The sequence below is a fragment of the Papio anubis genome, chromosome 4 (genome assembly GCF_008728515.1).
Source record: "Papio anubis isolate 15944 chromosome 4, Panubis1.0, whole genome shotgun sequence".
In the NCBI taxonomy this organism is placed as follows: Eukaryota; Metazoa; Chordata; class Mammalia; order Primates; family Cercopithecidae; genus Papio; species Papio anubis.
In genome coordinates, this window is record NC_044979.1 from 148,095,809 (window position 1) to 148,108,339 (window position 12,531).

Consider the following 12,531-nt stretch of genomic DNA (forward strand, 5'->3'; position numbering starts at 1 on the left):
AGTGGCACCTGGCTCCAGCAGTCGCAGGCAGCGAGTCTACACGCTCTCCCGTCCCTCCGGTGCCTCCTTCCTCCCCGGATGGGCCTGGTGATGAGGCCTCTGTGCGATGGGGAAATCGAGGCCCCGGCAGACACCTGGGATGCAGAGACGCCCGGCACCGCTATGTGTCCTTGGGCAATTCACTGAACCTTTCTGGGCTTTGGTTTCTCACCCATTCCAAAAGCTGATTCTGCTACCGACTGCTGCGAGGGTCCCAGGGGACGGGAGAGCCCGGGCAGCGCCCACCGGGGCTCAGGAGCTTCCAAGGTCCGAGGGGGCGGGGCCGGACCTGGGCAGGGGGCGGGGCCGGGCCTGGACAAGCCGGGGGCCGGGCCTGGGCAAAGGGCGGGGACGGGGACTGCACGACGTGCTCGGCGCTCCCGGGGTGCCTGCTCGGCGCTCCGCCGGCCGCCCTGCGTACGCTCGCAAGGCACTCGCAGACTCCGGCGTCGCCAAGATGTCGACCGCCATGAATTTCGGGACCAAGAGCTTCCAGCCGCGGCCCCCGGACAAGGGCAGCTTCCCACTGGATCACTTAGGTGAGCAGCGGAAGGTCGGTGGGCAGGGGTCTGGGATGGAGGGTCTGGGTCGCGGCCCAGCGCGGAGCCCCATGGGGTGCCGGCATCTGGCACGGTGCAGGCGGGGAAACTGAGGCACGCCACCCGCCCCTACGCCCCAGCCCCGGGTCACTGCTGCGTTGTGGACCCTGCAGGTGGGAGCTGGCAGGACCGTGGCCGCCGTGATGAGGACAGCGACACCGACTCCTTGCGTCGGGTTCCGGGTCCCCGGCTCCGCCCTGACTCGGTGGGCTGTCTGTGCCCCGGGTTTGCAGAGCGGAGCATTCGGCGGCCGCGAAGCCCGCAGCTGCAACCGGGGCTTAGACGGTGCCTGGCGTGTCTGCTGCAGAGCTCCAAAGTGCTACTGATCTCTCAATGGTTCTGGCCGGATTCCGGTATGGGGTTAGCCGTTAAATTGCCTCCATGGACATGAAGGCTTTGAAAAAGGATCTGTAGGCCGGGCGCGGTGGCTCACGCCTGTGATCCTAGCTCTTTGGGAGGCCGAGGTGGGCGGATCACTTAAGATCAGGAGTTCGAAACCAGCCTGCCCAACATGGGGAAACCCCGTCTCTACTAAAAATATAAAAATTAGTCGGCTGTGATGTGGCTCTCCTGTAATCCCAGCTACTCGGGAGGCCGAGGCAAGAGAATCGTTTGAACCGGGAGGCGGAGGTTGCAGTGAGCCGAGTTCCGGCCACTGCACTCCAGCCTGGGCGACAGAGTGAGACAACCTCTCAAAAAAAAAAAAAAAAAAAAAAGAAAGAAAAGAAAAGAAAAACGATCTGTGAATCACTGTTTCTTTCCTAATATTTTATTGTGACATTTTCAAACACAGCAAAAATGAAAGACTTTTTACCCCGAACTCTCCTGGGACCATCACTTAGCTTGCACCTTAACCTTGTACTGGGCTGAAGGTTACCACGTTGTGGGTTTTTTCCAGTGTTGTTTTCAGCATGTTTCTGAAGGAAACAGGTTTGGGTTTGTTTGTTTTTGTTTTGAGACAGGGTCTCACTCTGTTGCGTAGGCTGGAGTGCAGTGGTGCAATCATAGCTCACTGAAGCCTTGGCCTCCTTCCTTTCTGGGCTCAGGGGAGTCTCCTGTCTCAGCCTCTAGAGTGGCTGGGACTATAGGTGTACCGCACCACACCCAGCTAATTGTTTTATTTATTTATTTATTTATTTTAGAGATGGGGTTTCCCCATGTTGTCCATGGCTGGATTATTTATTTATTTATTTTTGAAATGAAGTCTCACTCTGTCGCCCAGGCTGGAGTGCAGTGGCATGATCTCGACTCACTGCAACCTCTGCCTCCCGGGTTCAAGCGATTCTCCTGCCTCAGCCTTCTGAATAGCAGGGACTATAGACATCCGCCACCATGCCCAGCTAATTTTTGTATTTTTAGTAGAGATGGGGTTTCACCAAGTCAGCCAAGCTGGTCTTGAACTCCTGGCCTCAGGTGATCCACCCACCTCTGCCTCCCAAAGCATTAGGATTACAGGCGTGAGCCACTGCTCCCAGCCTGGATTATTTTTAAGAGACAAGGTCTTGATCTGCTGCCCAGGCTGGAGTGCAGTGCTGTGGTCATAGCTCACTGCAACCTTAAACTCCTTTGCTCAAACGATCCTCCTGCCTCAGCCTCCTGAGTAGCTGGAACCACAGACATGCGCCACACCTAGCTAACTTTTAAGGTTTTTTTGGTAGAGATGGGGGGGTCTCACTATGTTGCCCAGGCTGGTCTCAAACTCCTGGGGTCAGGCGATACTCTTGGAGTGCTGGGATTACAAGTGTGAGCCACCACGCCCAGCCTGAGGAAACAAGTTTTGAAAGGAAAAGTAGCGCAGCTCTTATTAAGGCCGTTGGGTGGTTGCATCATGTTTCACTTTGAAACAAACGTGCTGTTTTCTTTCTCATTCTAGGTGAATGTAAAAGCTTTAAAGATAAATTCATGAAGTGTCTTTATGACAATCGTTTTGAAAATGCTTTGTGCAGAAATGAATCCAAAGAATATTTAGAATGCAGGATGGAGAGGTAAGTACAGCTAAGCGTTATGACTTCCATTTCCCACTACTCCAATTAAAACTTTTTTTTTCCTGAAAGGCATCACGGTGTGTCTTTTTCAGCCCTGGGATTCAGCTAGTGTTTTTCAGGACTGTAGAATTGTTTGCCCTTGAAATGGAGGCTTATCAGATGAAATTGTACCAAAAGCTGTTTCCCAATCTTGGGAACCTCCTCTTGAGCGATAGCGTTATACATCATTGCATTCCCGAGAGCATTTTCTTTCCACATTTGGTTGCTACCGACCTGTCATTAAGGTTTCAAAATCGTGCATCATAAAAATGCTGACTGAGTCAAAAGATTGAAGGTCGTGGGTATACAATTTCTTTCTTTTGCATTCTCAGACATTAAAAATATGCACTGGGTTGTTTTGCTCCACTTAGAGTTGTTTGGAATGTGACAGGGAGGACAATAGACTATTCAAGAAATGATGAAAGATGAATGGTTCTTCCTTTCGTAACCAGAACTCACCAAAGCTCACTTTTAAACAAAACAAACGCGTTTGTAGCTATGATCCCCACAGCTTTTACTTAAAATAAGAGCTGTCCTAATCCTTATGCAAAAAAAGCACATAGCATGTAATTATATGATGGTGGTGGGAGCTTTTATTTTTGCTTTTCGAGGCCATGATTAGCTCACTAAGCATTTCAGTCTTCAGACAGCTGTGTCTGTGCTGAAGACAGGTTGACAATTCACCATCTACTTTGAGTTCTTTTCATTTTCCCATAACAGACTCAGACATTTCCCTCAAGGCAAAAATCCGTTGTGCCTTTCAGGCCACACAGGTGTGTTCGGGGTTATTTGTGTGGACATTTGGGGCCGTAAGGATGATGGGCCTTCTCAGCGGTGTGGACTTCCAGTGAGGCCACATTCTGCCTTTGGGGCTGTTGCTCAGGCTCTTCCACGGCTCACATTTGTCCAAGGACCACACTGAGTCTGTCCCTTACCATCTCTAATTGTTTATAAGTAGCACGCTGGCTGGAGCCACGTGTTTAAATTAGTCTGAAATTAATGCATCTTTAGAAAACTGGAACTGAGAATTTCTCCATGGCGCTGCCAAGCTTTAGAGACCATATGAATTGGGCTCTATTCATGTGAGGGTGTGAGCAGGTCTCCTGCCTCATGCTCAGCTTCCCCATGAGACTCCTGAGGACAGTGGGGAGGAAGGGAGCCAGGGCCAGTGCCTCAGGTGGCCTCGCGATTGGCCAGGCGATGTTTAGGCAAATGTGCAGGGCACGTGTTTCTGATTTCATTGTTTTTTTATTTTTATTTTTATTTTTTTTGAGACGGAGTGTCAGTCGCCCAGGCTGGAGTGCAGTGGCACGATCTCAGCTCCCTGTAAGCTCCGCCTCCCAGGTTCATGCCATTCTCCTGCCTCAGCCTCCCGAGTAGCTGGGACTACAGGCGCCTGCCACCACGCCCGGCTAACTTTTTGTATTTTTAGTAGAGACGGGGTTTCACCGTGTTAGCCGGGATGGTCTCGATCTCCTGACCTCGTGATCCACCTGCCTCAGCCTCCCAAAGTGCTGGGATTACAGGCGTGAGCACCGTACCCGGCCTTTTTTTTTCTTTTTTTCCTTTTTTTTTAAAAATCCTGCTCCTTCTGTAAGGTCAGTTATTTTGACTGTAGAATTTTGATTGGTTATTTGTTCATGAAAATCATCAAACATACAGAAGTTGAGGATAATCTGCCTCCCGTAACTGGCACTCGCCCTGTTTTTAGCCATTTCTTTTCTTCCTTTTTCTTTCTGTGCTAAAATCCCAGACGTGACTTTACTCCCACCTCTGTGTGTGTCTGTTTTAGAAAATGAACCACTATAGAGTTTTAAAAAGTTTACTTTAATAAACTTTAAAATAAACTTTAAACTTTAAGTTTATTTAAAATAAACTCTAAACTTTAAGTTTATTTAAAATAAACTTTTAAAAAGTTGTCTTGTGAGGACTTGGACCATGTTAGCCTGATGTGAAAATATAGGTGTGTTTTAGATGACTACCGTGGTCTGAGATCTCAAGCCTCTGCAGTGATTTAGCAGTTCACGTCCTGTCCTGGGGATTAGGCACCGGGGGTAACACAGACACCCTGGTGGAGCAGCCTCACCCCCTGCCAGCAGCACAGAGTGCATGGGGGCCTCATGGGATGGTGGCTGGGCCTCCTGGCTGGGTTGTGGGGAGGGTAAAGGAGGCCATCCCTATAAAGCACACAGCAGGATCGGGGGGCATGTCACCATGTGTGTGTGAGTTCACATGGTTGTTACTATTGTCCTGAAGAGTGTGGGGCCCATAAAAAAGTCATGCTGAGTCGTGAATTTCACGTCGCTAAGATGGCTGCACTGCGATAAACAGCTGGGAATTACTTTGGCCGGATGTGGTGGCTGACGTCTGTAGCCCCGGCACTCTGGGAGGCCAAGCAGGAGAATCACTTGAGCTCAGGAGTTCAAGACCAGCCTGGGCAACATAGTGAAACCCTGTATCTACAAAAAATGTCTTAAAAAATTAGCTGGCTGGGTGCAGTGGCTCATGCCTATAATTCCAACACTTTGGGAGACTGAGGTGGGCAGATCACTTGAGGTCAGGAGTTCAAGACCAGCCTAACCAAAATGGTGAGACCCCAGGCGTGGTGGCAGGCGCCTGTAATCCCAGCCACTTGGGAGGCTGAGGCAGGGAGAATTGCCTGAACCTGGGAGGTGGAGGTTGTAGTGAGCCGAGATCATGCCGCTGTACTCCAGCCTAGGCAACAGAGTAGGACTCTGTCTCAAAAAAAAAAAAAAAAAAAAATTAGCTGGCCGGGCACGGTGGCTCATGCCTATAATCCCAGCACTTTGGGAGGCCGAAGTGGATGATCACATGAGGTCAGGAGTTCGAGACCAGCCTGACCCATATGGTGAGACCCCGTCTCTACTAAAACTACAAGAATTAGCTGGGCGTGGTGGTGTGCACCTGTAGTCTCAGCTACTCAGGAGGCTGAGGCAGAAGAATCACTTGGACCTGGGAGGCAGAGGCTGCAGTGAGCCGAGATCGCATCACTGCCCTCCAGCCTGGGCAACAGAGCGAGACTGTCTCTGGGAAAAAAAAAAAAAAAACTTAGCCGTGCATGATGGCATACATCTGCAGTCTCAACTACCCAAGAGGCTGAGGTGGGAGGATCACTTGAGCCCAGGAGTTCAAGGCTGCAGTGAACTTGAACCGCTGATTGCACCACTGCATCCCAGCCTGGGAGACAAAGTGAGACCCTGTCTCTAAAAAAAAAAAAAAGATCAGATAACCATTGACCGCAGTCTCAGTTCCACCTGGGCGGATGGCAACCTAAGGTCTCCTCTGCCAGGGTGCCATGGAAGGTGGCGGGCAGAGGTTCCAGGGATTAGGGCGTGAACATCTTTAGGGGTCATTATTCTGCCAATAAAGGCAAGTCTGGGAGGTCAGTGTGAAGCTGTTGTCCAGATACATCTTTTACCAGAATGTGGGGAAGTGGTGTGTCCTGGGGGCAGCAGGCGCAGCTGCCCTTCTTGGGCATCCCAGGAGGCCCCAGGCCTTAGGCCCTGGGATGTCTCTAAGGGGTCATGTCCTCATTGCCCTGTTGACTCTGCCCACTGGGGAAGGCGCCAGGCACGGGGGCCAAGGCCGAGGGGCCTGTCTCCCAGGACGTAGATAGGGGTGGCAGGACCCCCGGTTTGTGGTGAGAAGCCAGGGCCTGCAAGGGCCCCTCTCGTCCTCCCTGCGCCTCCCGCCCTGACAGCTTTCTCTTTTTCTTTTAGAAAATTGATGCTACAAGAACCATTGGAGAAACTGGGATTTGGAGACTTGATTGGTGGAAAATCAGAGGCAAAAAAATGAATTTTGATGAGAAGACCCCTAGGCCATGTTCAGTGGTCTCTCGGGATGGAGGGCATCATCCTGCCTCTTAGGTCGGCGAAGGCCTGCGTGTAGTGTCCTTAGAAACAGGCTTCAAATAGAGGCTCCACCCCTGTGGGGGCGTCTCCTGGGTAGGGAAGTGGCGTCCTGTTTTCCCTTAGGAGGGTGTTTCTGCATTGAACCCCTGAGTGGGACGGCGTTCCCTGCAAGGCTGGGAGGGAGGGGAGCGTGGGGCAAGACCCTCGTCTTCGAGGCCGGGGCCCTCTTGTATGGGGCGGTTTTATGTTGCAGTCCTCTGATACTTTCTGAGTTCAAACAGGTAAATGTGCATAAATTTCAGTCCCTTCTGAACACAGATATCATCAGGAAATCACCATTCCCTAGCAGGATGTTTTCATGTTTGTATTCGTATATGCCAGTTCATTTCCTTAAAGAAAGAAAAAAAAAAAGTGGAACACAGAGTAGGAAGTGAGAACCTTCTGGCTTTGGATGGATTTGACTTCTTGATTCTTTCTGGTTTTGCCTGAATACCAAGTAGCTTCATGATCAAAGGGTCATTTTCTGATTTGTATCAGACCGTATTTATAAAGCTGGGTATTTAATTTCAATAACTCCTATATTTTAACAGAAAAAGAGAACCTGAGTCCATTTGCAGGCTCGCACCAGCTGTCTTCTGTGCCAGTGAGCTCTGCCTAAGATCCCTGGCACATGTTCGCAGCACGGCCTGGCCCCTGAGCAGAGTTCTCAGCCCGTCTGCGCCAGAGTTGCCTGTGGGTCACGGAAACCCAGCCCGGGTCCACCCAGTGCATCAGGCCAGCCGGGGCCCAAACCTGTGGATGGAACGCAGGTGCTTGCACATCTGCGGCCTCAGCCAGACCTGTCCCCTTCCCAGGCGTTGTTGGAAAGGGGCTGGCTCCTGTCTGGTCAGTGGAGGGCGGTGGCAGGAGATGGGGTGGGAGGATCCAAGTCACGTCCTCTCTGGCGACCCTGGCAGTAGCTGTCTCTAAGCCCTGGCAGGTGGGGCCACCAGCCTGGCTGACCTCGGGCTCCAGGAAACAGGCTGCCCTCACCCCTCCTGCCTGTGGGTGGCTGAGGCTTCTCAGCCCATCTCCAGTTCTCTGCAGCAAAGGCCCTCTGTTTCTGTCCTGCAGTGGTGGCCCTTTTGTGGTTAAACATGTCCCCCCCTCCCCACAGAACTGAGTACTTGTTGCAAGTGGGCTCGCCCAACCCTGTGTCCCTGCACCCATGGGTTCTACGACTTGCTTCCGCTGCAGCTGTCACTATCCCATGTCTGCTCTCTGTCAGGCCTCTAAGTGCTGCAGACATATTAACATATCACCGCTAGTTTGAAAAGTCTTATTTGTTATCAGAATATTTCGTGTAGGCACAGGGTTGCCCCAGCACTGTTTGTGGCAACCCCAGTGTCCTCACAGCATGCGGGAGCTGTGACGCAGCCACCGTGGAGTCCACGCTGACACGGTGCAGCCATGTGCCATGAGCTCACCGACGCAGTGCGGCTGTGTGGCGTGAGCTTACTGTGAAACGGAGACAGGGACATAGGAAACTACAAAGGAGAACCCCAGAAGGAGGAGCCGGAGCTGATGGGCGTGGCCGGCCGTGAGCCCCTCCAAGCACCCCTGGGAGTGGAGTTCTGGCTGTCATGGCAGAGGGTTTCACATGCTCAAAAAGTAAACGAACCAGGATATGAGGGGAACACAACAGGCCGTGCCCACGGAGCGCCTGGGCCCAGGCCGTGGCCTCTTCACACCGCACTCTAACCCACCATCGGGAGCGCTCGGCCGGGGCTGGGGCCTGCCTCTTCCCTTGAACCACACTCTGACTCGCTGATGGGTGCCCCGGGGCCAGAGCCTTCCTCTTCGTGCCGCACTCTGACTCGTCAGGAGTGTGGGGCAGACTATGGACCAAAGCTGGGAGAGACAGGAAAGATACTGCACTCTAGGGAGTGAATTTCTTTTTTCCGTGTACGATTCTGAAGCTATATTCTGAGATGGAAAAAACTAGAAGTACATTGTGGATGATAAAAGGCAGGCGTATTGATCTCCTGCTTTTCTAACATACAAAGGTACCTGGATAGAGAAATAGAGTGATCGCTGTTACCTGCCCAGGGTATCCTCTGAGACCCCAGCGGATACCTGAAGCCGCGGATAGTCCTGAATCCTGTCCCATGTTTTTTCCTGTACGTACCTGTGATCAAGTCTGAGGTGTGACCGCAAAACTGACAGAACTTTCTGCTTCCTCTTCAAAATGTCACAGGTCGGAGCTGTGTTCTTTTTTTTTTTGAGACGGCGTCTTGCTCTGTCGCCCAGGCTGGAGTGCAGTGGCTGGACCTCAGCTCACTGCAAGCTCCACCTCCCGGGTTTACGCCATTCTCCTGCCTCAGCCTCCTGAGTAGCTGGGACTACAGGCGCCCGCCACCTCGCCCGGCTAGTTTTTTGTATTTTTTTTTAGTAGAGACGGGGTTTCACCGTGTTAGCCAGGATGGTCTCGATCTCCTGACCTCGTGATCCGCCGGTCTCGGCCTCCCAAAGTGCTGGGATTACAGGCTTGAGCCACCGTGCCCGGCCATGGAGCTGTGTTCTTACGGAAGATCTTAGCAACCTCGGCATATGGCTGTTTTAGTTCAGGAGTTTCCACCTTTTCCCTTAAAGGAAGTGCTTGGCAGCTTCTCTGGTATGTCTGAGTCGCCTGCATCACCACTCTTGTGCTTTGGGGCCATTATTAAGTAAAATAAAGACTTCTTGGACCCAGGCGCCGCATCACCATGACGGTAGGTCTGATCACCGAGATGGCTACTGAGTGCCTGGCAGGCAGGGTGGCGTGGACAGCCTGGAATGCTGGACAGAGGGAGGGTTCACGTCCCGGCAGGACAGCTGCTCAGAACAGCATGGAATTGAAAACTCATGAATGGTTTATTTCTGGAATTTTCCGCTTAGTATTTTTGGAGCGTGGCTGACCATGGGTAACTGAAACTGTGTGTAAAGGGGACTATTGTGAGGGGCTGTGCACAAATGCTTCCCAGCTCTGCCCTGAAGGCCTGAACGCAGCGCCCCCCACACTCAGGGTCTTGGCCCTGATACCATTCTCTAACCAAAGGAACCAGGGCCAGGCCAGAGAAGGTATTGGATAAGCCAGAGAGTGAAGAATTGCTGAGATGAAGGGGCTTATTGAAATAACACTGGGGGATAGGAAGGAGCACACGATGGCCAACCTGGGGCAATTTGAGCATGAAAATAAACAGGCCGGGCCCGGCAGCTCGTCTGCAATTCCAGCACGCTGCGAGGCCGAGGTGGGAGGATCGCTTGAGGCCAGGAGTTCAGCATGAAAATAAACAGGCTGGGCGCAGTGGCTCACACCTGCAATCCCTGCACTGTAGGAGGCCAAGGTGGGAGGATCACTTGAGGCCAGGAGTTCTAGACCAGCCTGGGCAACATGGTGAAACCTGTCTCTACAAAACATAAGAAAAATCAGCTGTGTGTGGTGTCACCTGCCTGTAGTCCCAGATACTCAGGAGGCTGAGGTGGGAGGATCACGTGAGCCAGAGGTTAAGTCTGCAGTGAGCCACGATTATACCACTGCTCTGCAGCCTGGGCAACAAAGCAGGACCTTGTCTCACAAAAAAAAAAAAAAAAGAAAAGAAAATTAATTATTGTAATGGGCTGTAGCTCACAGAATAAATTGGTATCCACTAGTCTATACAAAATAAGTAATTGGGTATCAATGAGGGGAGGGCCAGGTCTGTCTTATTAATTCTAATGTAGAAGGAATTTTGGGAACAGGAAATCGCTATTGCAGAAACCACAGTGGTAACGGGTGCAGATTACAACCCTCAGTGGGGCAGGCGTGGTGGCTCACATCTATAATCCCAACACTGGGAGGCCAAGGCAGGCAGGTCACTTGAGGCCAGGAGTTCGAGACCAGCCTGGCCAACATGGAGAAACCCCGTCTCTACTAAAAATACAAAAATTAGCCGGGACTGGTAGCGCATGTCTGTAATCCCAGCTACTCGGGAGGCTGAGGTGGGAGAATCGCTTAAACCAGGAGGCGGAGGTTGCAGTGAGCTGAGATTGTGCCACCGCCCTCCAGCGTGGGCGACAGAACTGTCTCAAAAAAAAAAAGAACCCTCAGTTGACATGAAGCGAGTGGTGAGGTGTGGTGTGAAGCAGGTGTCTGCTGAGTCTTGAGAAACCTTCTCTTGAGATGTGTACTCCCTCCAAGGAGACAGTGGTCACATCACAGCAGAGCAGCGGAAGCCCCCCTAACCCAGCAGTCACTGCCGGGAGCGAGCCACACAGGCAACAGCGACCTGGTGACGTCACTGAGAGCACAGTGTCACCTCTGTTTCTCTTGCCCAACTGCATGACCTGAATGTAATCCCGAGGAGACATCAGACACAGACCCAGACCGAGGGGCCTTCTGCGAAGTGACTGCCAGCGCTCACCCAGTGTTATGTAAGATGTTATTTGGGGAACCGGGTATACACACCGTCCTATTTTTGGAACTTTTTGGAAGTCTGAAATTATTTTGAAATGAGAAAAAATATGCTTTGTATGAAACTGTAGTGGAATAGATTGAGTCAATTCTCATTTCGAAAATAACTTCAAAGAGTTTCCAATAGGGACGATGCCGGCATGAATGGTTTCAGCAGGTCACAGGCTGAGAAGCCCGAGTCCCAAAATAGCGCCCTTGTGTGGACAGCCGGACTCCTTACAAACGCGCAGTAGCTTCCCGACGCTGCCTCTGATTTTCTGGGTCTGGCTGCTGAATGCGCTGTGCTTAAGAATCCAGACACCCTGTTGTTCCTGCCAGAGCTTCTCACAAGATATTTCGGGTAGTTCATCATCTGTCGTGTGCAGAATGCATTTTACTTCTCATACACGCTTGTCATGATAAGCTGGCCACATTATTAAAAGGCTCCCAAAGACAATTTCCAGAACGTTTTCCAAGCGTTCCCCTTGGGATGAGGTAAACCAGAGGCGGCGTGGTCCCAGGCCCGCCCCGGTGTTGCTTCCCAGGAGGGGAGGTCTGACCTGGAGGCCTGGAGCCCCCCAGGGTCGGGTCTGCAGCCCTAGAGCTGATGTGCGGGGTCTCGTGTGCACAGGCCTTGTACCGGAATTCAGCGCTGGCCCTGTTCCACCCAGGCCTCAGGAGCAAGGCAAACCGCCTTCTTCCTGAAGCTTCCTGTGTCGATTCCTCTGGCCACACTAATAGATTACTGTAAGCCCAGTGGCTTAAAGCACCGCAAGCATTACTATTCCAGAACAGAGTCTACAAGGGGCCCAAGCCAGACAGGATGGCCCACGCCTGTCATCCAGGCAGTTTGGGAGGCCAAGGTGGGAGGATCGCCTGAGGCCAGCCCTGGCAACGTAGTGAAACTCTATCTCTACCAAAAAAAATTGTTTTTAAATTACCCTGGTGTGGTGGTATGCACCTGTAGTCCCAGATACTCAGGAGGCTGAGGCAGGAGGATCGCTTGAGCCTGGGAGATAGAGGCTGCTGTGCGCTATGATGGCACCACTGCACTTAAGCCCGGGAGGCAGAGCAATACCCTCTCTCAAATTATAAATAGCTCAACAGAGGCTGGGCGCAGTGGCTCACGCCTGTAATCCCAGCACTTTGGGAGTCTGAGGCAGGCAGATCATGAGGTCAGGAGATCAAGACCAGCCTGGCCAATATGGTGAAACCCCGTCTCTATTAAAAATACAAACAGCCAAGTGTGTTGGTGGACGCCTGTAGTCCCAGCTACTCGGGAGGCTGAGGCAGGAGAATCGCTTGAACCCAGGAGGCGGAGGTTGCAGTGAGCCGAGGTTGTGCCACTGCACTCCAGCCTGGGCAACAAAACAAGACTCCGTCTCAAAAAAAAAAAAAGCCCAACAGCGATGTGTCCCCTTGGGAGGCTCTGGCGTTGAAGCACCTCAGTCAGGGCTGGGACTTGGTCCAGCCTCAAGTCGGCAGCGCGGCCCCTTCCGATCCCTCCGACCCCTGCCTGTGTGCTCCTGTCTCTCCAGCTGTGA

General features: G+C 52.1%; 1 protein-coding gene across 1 annotated transcript; it reads left to right on the forward strand.

Moving 5' to 3' along the window:
* Positions 1 to 412: 412 nt before the first annotated feature.
* On the forward strand, positions 413 to 6,979 carry LOC101000687 (cytochrome c oxidase assembly protein COX19). Its single transcript, XM_003895633.2, has 3 exons — positions 413 to 578; positions 2,512 to 2,623; positions 6,403 to 6,979. The coding sequence occupies exons 1-3, from the start codon at positions 497 to 499 to the stop codon at positions 6,479 to 6,481; spliced, it is 273 nt and encodes a 90-aa protein (XP_003895682.1). The 5' UTR covers positions 413 to 496; the 3' UTR covers positions 6,482 to 6,979.
* The last annotated feature ends 5,552 nt before the right edge of the window (positions 6,980 to 12,531 follow it).